This window comes from Humulus lupulus, chromosome 5 (genome assembly GCF_963169125.1).
Source record: "Humulus lupulus chromosome 5, drHumLupu1.1, whole genome shotgun sequence".
NCBI lineage: Eukaryota > Viridiplantae > Streptophyta > Magnoliopsida > Rosales > Cannabaceae > Humulus > Humulus lupulus.
This window is the reverse complement of record NC_084797.1, coordinates 81,116,041-81,128,793: the sequence shown is the minus strand read 5'-3', so window position 1 is coordinate 81,128,793 and position 12,753 is coordinate 81,116,041. Positions and strand designations below refer to the sequence as shown.

Here is a 12,753-nt window from a genome sequence, read left to right as displayed (position 1 = left end):
CTGTAATGAAAAAATTCCTGGTGGTAGATTTCTCATCAGCTTATAATGTAGTGCTCGGGAGACCCCTCCTGATTGCATTACACGCAACAGTATCTATCTAGCATCTATCTTTGAAGTTCCCCACCAGCGCAGGGCAAGGAGGCGTACAGGGTAACCAAAGAGAGGCACGAGAATGCTACAATGCGTTAGTGGTCAAGGCAAAGAAAGGACCATGCATAAACAACATGATAGTTACCTGCTGCGAAGAGAATGAAGGAACCGATGAGGTTGTCAACATGGAAGTTGACGTTGAAATAAACATTCTACTGGAGTCGGGGCTCCTTTTAACGAAGATTTGTTGTTATAGCAAGTTTCCCAAAGCGAGGGAAACGACATCGATCCTCGCTTTGGGGATGACGTCATGGGGGTGGGACCAGTTGAAGATCTTGACGAAGTCTTACTAGATGAGGAGGACCCGACTAGAGTTATCACAGTCTGGAAGGAGTTAAAGGTGGAACTTAAAGCATAGTTGGTGGAATTGTTCAAGAAAAATTAGGATGTCTTTGCCTAGTCACATAAGGACATTATTGGAATTTCTCCATCTGTGATAAGTCATATCCTCATTATAGACAAGAATTATTGTAACGACCCAAAATCACTAATAAGGCTTAAGGGCCTTGACTAGCGTGTCGGGAGGGCATAATTGGTTTATGTGTGATTTAAATGATTAAATTCATGACTATGTGATATGCATGAATATATGATTATATGGATATGTGAAATGCATGTTTATGAGTATTAATATGCAAGTGGGTCCACTACAACAAACTAGGACTACTACAACATTAAAGTATAACACAAATGAAAAAGTGTTATCCTACATGTGTTAAAATTATAAGGCGCGCTTAGTAAAATTTTAGGCGCCATATATGTTTACTTTTCATTTATTTTTCCGCCAATTATATAAAATATTTATTTATCATTTTATTTCATTTTCTCTACATACTTTTTCTCTGAGACCTATCTCTCTCGGTCTCTCACTCCCCTTCACGAAAGACATCCCATTTCATTCAAAGAAAAATGAGACCACATTCGAAGGCGATATAGGAGTCCTGGTTCGTCGGCGGCGACAGAGAGGCGACTTCTCTTTGGCTCAATCTCTGCGGCTTCGCCTCATCGGCTTCTTTGACTCTCCCGTTTCCTAGCCCGCCTATAACTTCGTCGTTTTCTTCTTCGCACCCATCTGTGCCTCTCCCTGCATCGAATCTTCCATTTACGCAATACCCACCATTAGAATCGACCAGTCCCTTCTGAGGCTAGGAGGCACGATCTTCCTTGGAGGCTTTGGTTTGAAATCAGGTAATCTTCTCGTCACCATCACCAAATGCTTTCCCTTGCTCTCTCTCTAGCTCCCTTTCTTCTCTCTCTTCTTCTTTCTCGTTTCTCCATTTATTCAGAGGCTTGAAAGAACCCAAAGAGTAATCGATTTTGAGAGGGTTTTTCTCTTTCATGAATGAGCTATTATTATTGGTATGTAGTTTTGTTTTCTTTTTTGATTTCCGAAAGCCCCAAAATTGACTCTCGAATTGGTTTGTGTTTCCCCTAGATATTAAAAATCTCTTGCATTTTATTTTTTAGATTTCTCTTTGCAGTTTGGGTAATGCATTGCTCTGTTTCTCATTTTTGTGAAATGAGATTGATTGGTTTAGGCATTCGCATGGAGTCGAAAGTTTCCGGGTTAGAGGTAGATTACTTGGATAAAATTTCTGCCTAGTGATACACTGTTTGGTTTTACTAGAATTGGAGAGGGTATTTTGCTCATCAGTCTTAGGCTTTGTGGTTAATTAGACGATGTGTTAAATTTTTTGAATAAGTTAGTTATGTCATAGTTCTATGTGTGAAATAGAATGAATGATGTAATGTAGTGATAAAGTCAACATCCAGATGAAACTCAACCTTGTGTATTTGGTTTTTTAGTTTTGATAAATAAAGAAAAAAAATGTTACTTCATAATAACATAAAGATTATTAATTGACATAGCAAAAAACTATCCAAACTTATGATTTTTTGTTTGATGGGAATGATATTTCTTAGAAGTAATATTACAGAAAATGAAAATGCAGTACCCTAAGGTTTCATGAGAAATAGTTCTGCATGCTGGACTTTTCCCACACAATCTTTGGCCTTGGATTTCTAGCAAGGTGATGTCCCTGTGGTTTGAAGTCGCCTCCTTTAACTTAAGAGGATTTTGTTTGTAGATCCCGGTACCAGAATTGCGAATAAGACCCTCTTATGTTAGTGAAGATGAGTTCAAAATCTTACAGACCGCACATTGATAGAAACTCGAGACCAAATACTTGTTAGAGAATGTACCACAGGGACAAATTGATGAAATCGTAGACTAAGTTGACTGCCTAACATTATCCCTATAATGTAAGAGCTAAGGATGTTGAGGTTGTCTGCCCTAACATAATTTTAGGCATGGTTAAACTTTTAGGAACAGGAAGAAGAGTTTGTCATGACATCTCAGACAACTTCAATAGAGAGATATAACAAATATTGTCCTAGTTTCATTTGACCTTGTTCAAAACTTGGATTTTTGAGGGACAACAATTTTAGGGAAGAGGCATGTCATTAGACAGAGCATGTCCATAAGACAGTGACAGCTTCAAGAACAGGATACCTAAAATGTAGTCAATTTTTTATTAAGACATACTTTCATGTGCTAATTTCTTTCTTCTGAATTACAACCCCAAAATTATTGAAAATAATGGTAATTATGATCATAATTAGAATAGGTACTTTTTTTTTTGTTCAGTAGCATGACTCTTGGTTCAATGGAACAAATAATACAACTATAAAGGAAAACAAAAATAGTTTTTTGTTTTCAAATATATTCATGTGCTCTGCATCAACTAGAGAAGGGGGGGGGGGGGGGGGAACTATTCTAAACTAAACAGAGATACTTTGTTAAGAATAAATTTATTGGTGCAAATAGAAATTAGCAAGAAAAATAGAAAAAGAATAAGAGAGAGAAAAGATAATAGATATTGGAAAGAGAATAAAAACATAAGAAATAAAGTGAGAGATATAAATTCAAAAGAGAATTGGTTCAATAAATTTTCATCCATACAATGAAAGTATGTGTGTGTGTGCTGTGTATGCATTTCTGTCTCTACTACTTTGAGAAAGCTGACTAAAACTAAACCTCATTGTCAGATCCCAATAGCTAATAAATTTCAGTCAAATTTTTTTACAAGTGGTTTGAAATATATTCAAATTGAAAAGAGATAATAAAAAAGATAAGTGAAGGGACTAAACTATAAGTTGCAATCAACATGAATTAGAAATTAGAAATGCCACAAAGAATAAGACAATAAAATTTTACATTATGAAAAGAAAAATATCCGCGTAAAGTCTAGCCAAAAGAGCAAAAATTTCTTCATAAATAGCTTATTTAGTCCTATTATAATCGTGCTACTGGTTTCTGTTGTGGGTCTTGGGCTCTTTGCAAGGGGATTCCCACCTGTAATGTCCACAAAACTCTGTTACTTTTATGTCTTCATAACATAACATTATTAAAAAGGCCTTAATAACACTTTCTTTTTTCCTTGTTCTTTATGCAGCTTGCAAGGGTTATTTAATGACTGCAACTGTTAATGGAAAGTTATTCTCTGGCTATATGATGCATTGTTGTGCTTATTTAACACAACATAGAACTAGATCTGATCCATAATTTGTATGAGAAGCTAATAAAAAATCTATTTTTATTTTTCAATTCCCATTTGCAGGAGAGAGATTTAGTGATGTGGTTGGTAGCCCATATTACGTTGCACCAGAAGTCTTACGCAAGCAGTATGGTCCAGAAGCAGATGTTTGGAGTGCTGGAGTGATTCTTTACAATCTGTTAAGTGGAGTGCCTCCATTTTGGGCAGGTAAGATTTTTAAAGATGCTTCTTGTTAGTCATTGTTGTATTTAGTATCTGTGTTTCTATTTGTGTTTCTGTATGTGTATTTTGTGACCTTTTTTCTTTCCCCTTGGTTTCAATAGAGAGCGAGCAAGGGATATTTGAAGAAGTATTACATGGTGACCTAGACTTTTCAACAGACCCATGGCCTAGTATTTCTGAAGGTGCTAAAGATTTAGTAAGGAAAATGCTTATTCGAGATCCCAAAAGGCGGATATCTGCACATGATGTTTTGTGTGAGTTTCTGTCACTGGTTTTCTTTCATAATTACAATTTTTGTGTTTGACCTATGTTGCTACTAAAATTAAAGGGTTGCAATTATTGTTGAGCAAAGCTTTTTGGAAAAGCATCTGTTATTCATTTCAGCTGCTTTATAAATAATTATTCTCATTATTTTTGTTCAACAATTGTCATAATTTCTTGCTTATGTATAATTCTATATCAAGGTGTTCTTAGGCACAGCATCTGTTGCACTGAAATTTTCTGGCTCCTTTGTTTTTAAAGAGAATGTTCTTTCATTCTTAAAGAGTTTTGGGTGAGAGAATTATCTGCATTTAAATTGTTGCTCTGATTTTTCTATTGAATGATGATTGACTTGTAATTTTTTCTGTTAAATTCAGTTTTGCAGACTGTAATTGGGCAGAAGAAGAAGATGAGGAGCAAAACATCCAGGATAACAGGGATGGAACTCAACAAGGTTTTCCTTTTGGAGCAAACCAACTTACCTTACCCCCCTGGTGGCTTCAAATTTGGGTAAAAATAGTAAAGCTGCTCTCTACCCTGCTTTTGATCAGGATTTTTTTTTAAAAATATATATATTTATTGCTCTCTTTTCTGGGATGAATTACTCATTTGAATTTGTCATGTCATTGTCGGGGGCCAGATTTTTAGCATGGCACATAGGCTTGTCTATGGAATTTGTTATATTGAAGTCTTTAAACTTCAGTTTTGCAATGTTTTTTCTAAATTAAATAGCAATCCTTTTGCCTTTTATGTGAAGAAAGTTGGCAACTGTGTATCTTTTTCAAATGGTCCTATAATCCATTCAATTTTGTTGTTCTGTTTGTTCCATTATAAATCTGCTAGGTAAGTTGTTCTGTTTCTAATTATCATCTTGATACTAAGTTGAAATTTACTAGGTTGCCAAGGACTTGTGTTCCTACCTAAACATCTTTAAAAAAATCCTCCTTGCTTCCCATTCTAGTTGGTATATTTCTGCTTTGATTTTCTAGTTGGGAATTGAGATCTCTTACTTTCATTATTTATGGAAATCCCATGCTTTTTGTATAGAGAAGCAATGCTAATATAAATGTTTTTGCCTTGCTTTTTAACCTGTTTATGCTTTAGCCAGCCATGGGTAATGTTTCATGAGCAATTTTTTCTTCAAATTATCTCTCTATGATTTCTAGCAAGAAGCCAATTGGCTATTTCAATTGCAAATTGTTTTATTAAAACTACTGTTAAGATTCTCCCTTCTTGAGATGATTTGAGAAACAATCAACTTTAAACAATTTGTAACCATAACATGTTATTGGCATTGATATCTGTTCTCGGACTTGGAAATTATGATAATCAAGTCGTGACCCAATTTTTGTTTAAATCCTTTTATGCTTTCCTCATATTAATCTATATTCTATTTGTGGTGATATTCCTTATGTTTGGAGGCCTTTAAGCTTTAACTACATTTATGTGAAAATTCTGAAGAAAAAAAAAAAGAAATGGCCTAGAGAGTTTAAGTTTAAGCTAGTCTCTAGACCTTGCTGCCACATGGGGTTTTTGTTTGTGGTTGGCTATAATGGCTCCACCTCTGTCATTCTCTGTCATGTAAGCTTCTCTTGTTTTCCTCAGTTCCTTTTTATGTCTATTCTTGACTATTTCTCTTAAACTTTTCATGAAACTTTAGGAAATGCAAGGTTAGTTTATTGAGTATGTATAGTTTCTGAGCTTATTTTTAGAAGCTTGTTTGTCTTCTAGAGCTAGAGAGTAGTTTAGGAAATACACTTGGGCATGGGCAGACCGTTCGTGTGACAGCCGTGAGCAGTGCCTCTTTCTCGGAGTGACAACCCAGGCGAATGGTGACAAATCTCTACAACTTTATATATATAATTCTTACTTTCTAAGCTTCATTGTAACTTGACTGTTCTATGCCTTAATTGCAACCTTCAGCAACAGTAATTCAGCTTTCAAAATATAGCATTATGACTTGTTCTGTTACTCTTTCTGTTGCTGGCTATGACCGTTTCTGTTATATGATTATCAAGGTTACACAGGTGACAAGGAGAGCCTGGGAAAGTGTGAACAGGTAAGAAGCATTATTCATCTTTTCTTGTCCATGAATGACTTTCTATGATTAAAGTACACAACAGTAAAATGTTTTGAACTTATTAATTTATTTTATTAGTTTCTTACAAACTCCTTTATTTCTTTTAATTTCCCTCTATTTATTTACTTAAAAGAAAAAGCAATTTATGTAATAGAAACTTGGAATTACTACTGTTGTACATCATTATTGTCCAGTTGAAATTTAGCTATTTACTTGTCAATTTGAGAGCATATAGATTCCTTTTGAATTCTATCATGGCCGGAATAGTCCCAAAAGGTCATTTTTTATTTTGTTATGTTTTTAATATTTCAGTATTTTATGGAGTTGATGAAAGTTCCTAGAGTGGAATCAAAATTGCGAGTGTTCTCTTTCAAGATTCAGTTCAACTGCCAGGTTTGGTGATATTTTTTATGCTTTTCATTGGTGGTTAAAATATTATTATTATTACAATCTATATTGTATAATTCTTCTCATCGTCTTATAGATTTCAGAATTTAAAAAGAGTTTGAACACTGTGAACTCTGCATGTGAAGAGGTAAGCAGCTCCTGATGATGAATTTTTTCTTGCAGAATTTGATATCTGTACTGTATTGACAGATCCCTATGCTACTTAAATTCTTCCATGCAGTTTTGAGAATCTGTTTTGACTTGGGTAGTTTTATGCTCTGTTTAATAAGTCCGGAATTCCCTCAAATTAAAAGATATTATGAAGAAAATTCTTTTTCTGGGTAATACTTTGAACCAAGGGACTGCAAGAGGTGAGGATCTTCAATTGTTATTTTGACAGATTTTATTATTTGTGGATGCTGGAAAATTCTGTTTTATCATCTGATAGTTGCAAGTTCTTTTAAAATAAGACTTAGTTCCTTTTATGGCCATAAATCCGGAAGTTTATCGAAGTATTAGATAATGAGAAAATCCAATGAGGGCTGTTGCAGCAATCAGAGCATTAAACGGAACTTACACAATGAGGGTAACATTTTTTTTTTCTTCCATGAATATATGTATTGCAATTTACATTGTATATGTGGAGGCGTCTATTATCTATTCATTCTGTTTATTTTTCCTTTTTCCTTTGGTGTCACTGAAGGGTTGTGATAAGCCAATAGTTGTACGTTTTGCGGAACCTAAGAAAGTTAGGAATGGAGAAGCAAGGTTTTGCTCTGTTCTACTTATTTGTGAACTGGAATTCCTCATACCGTTTCTCTTTTTTCATAACTGATCATTTTAGTCACTGTTTGGTATTATAATTGATAACCAAGTGCCCCATTCAAATTTCTCTCCAGGAACAATAAGATGTTTAGTGGCATGCCCTTTGGCCCCCATTCTCAAGAACCAGTTGTTAGGTAACTTTTTTCATGTTACTTCCATTCTTTTTTTTTTCTTGTTGACTGTATTTAAATTTTGTTTTTGTGGATATACGTACCAGGACAACAACCAACCTGGGTGATTCCATGGTGGGGCATAACCGGCCTAATGCACCTCATCTGGCACAATATTTCTCGTTAACTAAACAACCACAAGCAGATTCTTCGATGGCAAACCAGGAACCTCCGCAGTTATCTCAGATGCAGAATAGAAAAGCAAGTTCTCAACAATTTCAAGGTGAAGTTCGTGATTTTCCAAGACAGTTGCATGTGATGCAACCATTGAAACAAACGCTAGAGTAGCACAAGTGGTCTCAGACTAGTGGACAACCGGTATTCCGAACCAATAATAATCTTAGCTAGTTAATTTGCAGTTTTTTTAGTATTGCATGTTATATGTTGAAGTTTTTATTTTTTAATAACTTCTATCTATATGTCCCACTTTTGGTGTTCAATTGAGTGCGGCCAGAAGAGTGCTTGTAGCATCTGAAGGGGTTTATTCAATAGAATATTATATTGCATTCCTTCTGCTTCATTTTTTTTTTTAAATTAAGAACTTTATCTATGTTATTTTAATGAAATGTTTAATGCAGCCTCTACCAACTGGAAGCAGTTCTCGGGAAGTTGCTTACAATATTCCCAGAGCTGCAGTGCCTGCAAATCCTCAGATGCCTGAACTTCCAGAATGTGATTGGAGTGAGCATACCTGCCCTGATGGGCATAAGTATTATTATAATTGTGTCACTCGTGAAAGCTTGGTATGTTCTTTTGTTCACCCTTGTTTATTTTTCAGTCTTATATCTGTAATTTACGAGGGTAAGGGCTTGAAAATTAATCTGCAGTGGGACAAGCCCAAGGAATATGGTTTGGTTGAGGAACAATTAAAGAATGAGAGACAGCAGCAAACTGCTGCCCACAAGCTTCAGTCTTCTTCCTTGGTTCTCTCTAAACAGCAACCTGCTCAAACACAAGAAATTCATTGCCAATCTCATGTTGACCATCAAAATCTCCAACTAGAAAAACCTGCTCTATCTGCGCTGGTGCATATTACTGTTTTCTTTATCTTCCATTTTCAGTAACTTTTCTCTTGATTTATGAATGCGACTTTGGTGCCATGAAAAGACTTCTATTAAATAATATTTTTTCCCATCTCATATGCATAGCAATGACAATGTGACATATCTTGTGAAGGTTGGTCTGTGAGGTTTCACGAAGAGTTAGTTTTATTTCCTTCTTCATATAACATGAATTATTGATTTGAATACCCTCAATTAGAACTTGGACTGGTAATATGATAGGCCACCCTTGACCTATGTGTATGCCAGGAAGGATAGAAGCAAAGAGAATGCATATAGTTAGTATTTTTTATTTTGTATAGATGTGATCTCAATCATTAGGCCAGAAGTAAATGAGGGTTTGAATAAGTAGAACCTGCACATACAGAGCATTTTTCTTGATATGTATATATAACTAGTGTTATCATGTTATTTGTTGTTGCTTTATTGGTATTCTATAAATATGAAAGAGATTAATGCTCTAAATCCGAGTTTGAATGTTTGCTATTTGTGTATTATTTAAGTTTATTAATTTTTTTTTCTTTCACTTATGTCTGCTACCTTGTTTATAATATATGGTCAAATTTGTTAAAATTCCATTTAGATAGATAGCCATGTAGAGTATTTGTGGAATACAGAAGTAATATTCGGTCATTAATAACTCTACATGATACCTTTGAATATAACTAATAAAGGTAATATATATATATGGTTATTAACTCTTATGTTCTTAATAATAAAATGACCTTTTTTTTACAATGTGCAGGTATATTGAGATGATTTCTTTGAAGCAATTCTTGACAACATTTGTAGTTGAGGTCTTTAGAATGGAAGAATTTATTTCACTAATTTTTGTATACATTTCTTGTTTTGTATTTCACTACAAGAAAAAAAGGCTTCAATGAGGACAAATTTCGTCAGTGAAGGGTGTTTCTTTCGTCAGTAGTGGCTATCAATGGCGACATGTCGTTAGTGATAGGTCGTTGGTGATACCTCGTCGGTGAAAGTCAGTATCAATGACGACTTTACAAGTCGTTGGTAAAAAAAAGTATCACTGACGACAATGTCGTTGGTGATAATTTAACCTTTTTTTTTTAATGCTTTTGACTATCAATGACAACTATGTCGTTAGTGTTATTTATTTATTTTTTTAAAATTATTAATTAATATAAAAATAATTAATTAAAAATAATTAATTATTTCATTTTTTTATAACTAATTAATATTAAAAATAATTTAATTAAAAATAAAACATATAACAAACTAAAAATGTTCATATTAAATTTTAAAAAGTCATACATAGAAATATAAAATACTAAAGTGTTCATAAAACATAAATAAATACATAATCAATAGTCCATAAAACGTATATAAAAATACTAAAAGAAATTTGTAGTAGCATCGTCATCGTCATCGTCATCTTCATCATCACTAGCATTTCTCGGAATTTGTTGTTGAGGAACATTTGGCATCTGTGGGTAGTAGGGCAGCACCTGCGAACTTGGCATCATCGGCGATGTTTGCTGCCCATGTGGTGTAGGCATCATTGGCAATGTTTGCTGCCCATGTGATGTAGGCATCATCGATGATGTTTGCTGCCCATATTGCTGCCCTTGTGGTATCGGCATCATCTGAAAAGTATGCGGCATCTGAGACATTTGTTGTGTCGGCATCATTTGTGGCGTCCGTGACTGAGAAACTTGAGACGTCTGAGGCGATTGCGTCATCATCTGCATCATTACTTGTGAACTGTTTGGCGAATGTGACATCATCTGGAAGAATGACTGGAACATCTGATATTGTTGAAATTGAATCATGTGTTCAGGGGTTAAAGATGCAGACGAATGAACAGGAGGTTGTTGTAGTAGTTGGTGAAAGGAAAGAGGAGTCTGTTGCGATTGCTGATGCTGAAAACCCATTGGCTGAAAAGATGGACCAGATCCATCTCTAGGAATATGAGAATGAGATGGTCGTGGATGCGTTGGTTGCGTTGGAGCTGCATTATTCATCTCAAGATCCATTTCAGCACGTTCCTCAGGAGACAGTTTTTGAGACAATATCTGAACTTGTCTTTGCAATTGAGCTACTGTCTGCTGTAAGTCGGGCTGGTTAGTAGTTGTTGGTTGTGTACGTCGTTTTGATGATTATCCTTTCAATTTGCGACCCATTCCTCGGTTATGGCCACGCCTCTCTCCAAGAGTCTCACGAAGTATCTCAATCTCAGAAACTTCTGTAGAGTCAGAAGTACTAGATCGACTGTCATAAGTATTCTTCATCCGTTCCTATTTTAAGAATAAGTTAGAAAGTAAAATCAAATTATAATTATTTGAATATATTTAAAAGTAATTAATTTATATAATCTTACCCATTCATTTTTGGCATAGTCGTTGACAAAGGTGTTTGTGCATTTCTTTGTATGACAATCCTTCCAATTCTCAATGTAACCCTTGCTTTGCTGATAAATATAAATTGTAAGAAAATTATAATTAAATTAAACTTCATTAAATATATATTATATATACATTAACTTACATTTTCATGAAGGGTTTCGGCCATCGTTATCGACCCTTGTGTTGAAGAGTATTTCATCTTCTGCCGATTGAGAGAGTTTTACTTAGAACGAGCAATAAACTGAGGAGATGTGAACAACTGACATATTAGTCGGGGGGGGGGGGGGGGGGGGGGGGGGTTGACAGCGTTTTCGAAGTCTTCTGGTTTTGTGTAATATTCCTTGAAATGTGCCAGCCTAATATTCTTTCTCGTCTTGTATTTTTCGGCCATCTCAGCTAATGCTATTAATGTTGCATTGTCGTCAATCTGATAATAATATTGCATTTGACAAAAAAAATATGTTAATAACATACTAATAATAACATTTATTAATTTAGATATAAATTTTTAAAAATTTACTCGAAGTTTGGTTAAGATAAGGTGTTCGTATTGCTCCGAAACATTTGCCCAACTCTCAAAATGTCCAGGAACATGCAATGTAATCTCCCTCCCTACCAAACGAGGGAAAGCTTTACTCTCCAACCCTACTATACTGTTGGAGGTGTTATCCACTAATAATGGCAACGGGGCCCCAGCTTTTTTTCTTCTATCTTCCAAATTTGCTAAAACATTCCTCCCGCGACCTTTCTTCGATTCACTACCTATATTGTAATCGAAAATATATAAATAAGTGTATTTAAGTTAATAAATGAAACACTTTACTTAAAAAAATAAAAAAAATACCAGAAGACTCGCACGAAGCAGGTACCCTAGTAGGATCTAGCGGGTCATCACCACCACCATCTCCACCATGATAACTAGCAACATCTGCAGACATTTTATACTAAAAAAGAATAATAAAATCATATGAGCCCTTATTTTAAAAAAATAACAACAATTCCTTATCCTAGCAATATCTGCCCTTAATTTAGTCAACTTAGATTAAATAATAGTAATAATACAATATTCGTTCATCGAATCAAAATAAAATAAGAACAATTAGTATTAAATGTACTAAATACAAATAGTCATCAATACAAATAGTACTAAATACATTAATCACAATCATCATCACTAATCAAAAGTAAATTTGTTGGGGACGAATCTTGAATTTCATCTTCAAGATGATCAACTAGCAAGTCATCATCCACATCTTTTACAATGTCTTCATCTTCGTCTTCTCTAATATTATCAACCACCATCTCGGAACTTTGAGAGACATCTAAAATCCTTGGTGGTTGATTAGTTCGTTGCACAATCAATTCCCCCAAATCCACAAACAATGTAAAATTAGATGAGTTTGTGTCATGTACAACATCAACATCATCAGTCTCATCAGAAGCATCAATATTTTCCCAAATTTGGCGATGATGCACATTATGAACAACTCTCCAGTTTCAACCTCTAACAAGATCATCCACAAAAAAAAACTTTCTTAGCTTGATTAGCAAGAATGTACGGGTCATCTTTGTACCATATACCACTAACATTTATGCTAATGATATTATTTTCAGTAATTAATTTCTTCTTTCTCGGATCTGCATTGAACCATTTACACCGAAATAATACTA

The 12,753-nt window shown here is 34.6% G+C and overlaps 1 protein-coding gene across 8 annotated transcripts; it reads left to right on the top strand.

Annotated features, from left to right (window-relative positions):
* Nucleotides 1–981: 981 nt before the first annotated feature.
* Nucleotides 982–9,823, top strand: LOC133777478 (uncharacterized). 8 transcript variants are annotated; one of them, XR_009868611.1, is made up of 13 exons: nt 4,047–4,183; nt 4,394–4,482; nt 4,568–6,249; nt 6,583–6,663; nt 6,755–6,805; nt 6,899–7,028; nt 7,161–7,243; nt 7,361–7,425; nt 7,557–7,616; nt 7,700–7,970; nt 8,231–8,395; nt 8,480–8,677; nt 9,459–9,823. XR_009868611.1 is itself a non-coding variant. In XM_062217105.1 (7 exons), the coding sequence occupies exons 3-7, from the start codon at nt 4,135–4,137 to the stop codon at nt 6,596–6,598; spliced, it is 318 nt and encodes a 105-aa protein (XP_062073089.1). In that variant the 5' UTR covers nt 982–1,338; nt 3,606–3,914; nt 4,031–4,134; the 3' UTR covers nt 6,599–6,667. The 8 variants fall into 8 exon arrangements, 2 of the variants coding, with proteins under 2 accessions (XP_062073089.1, XP_062073090.1); XR_009868610.1 differs by having other exon boundaries at nt 7,134–7,243; XR_009868607.1 differs by lacking the exon at nt 4,394–4,482 and having other exon boundaries at nt 4,045–4,183; nt 7,128–7,243.
* The last annotated feature ends 2,930 nt before the right edge of the window (nt 9,824–12,753 follow it).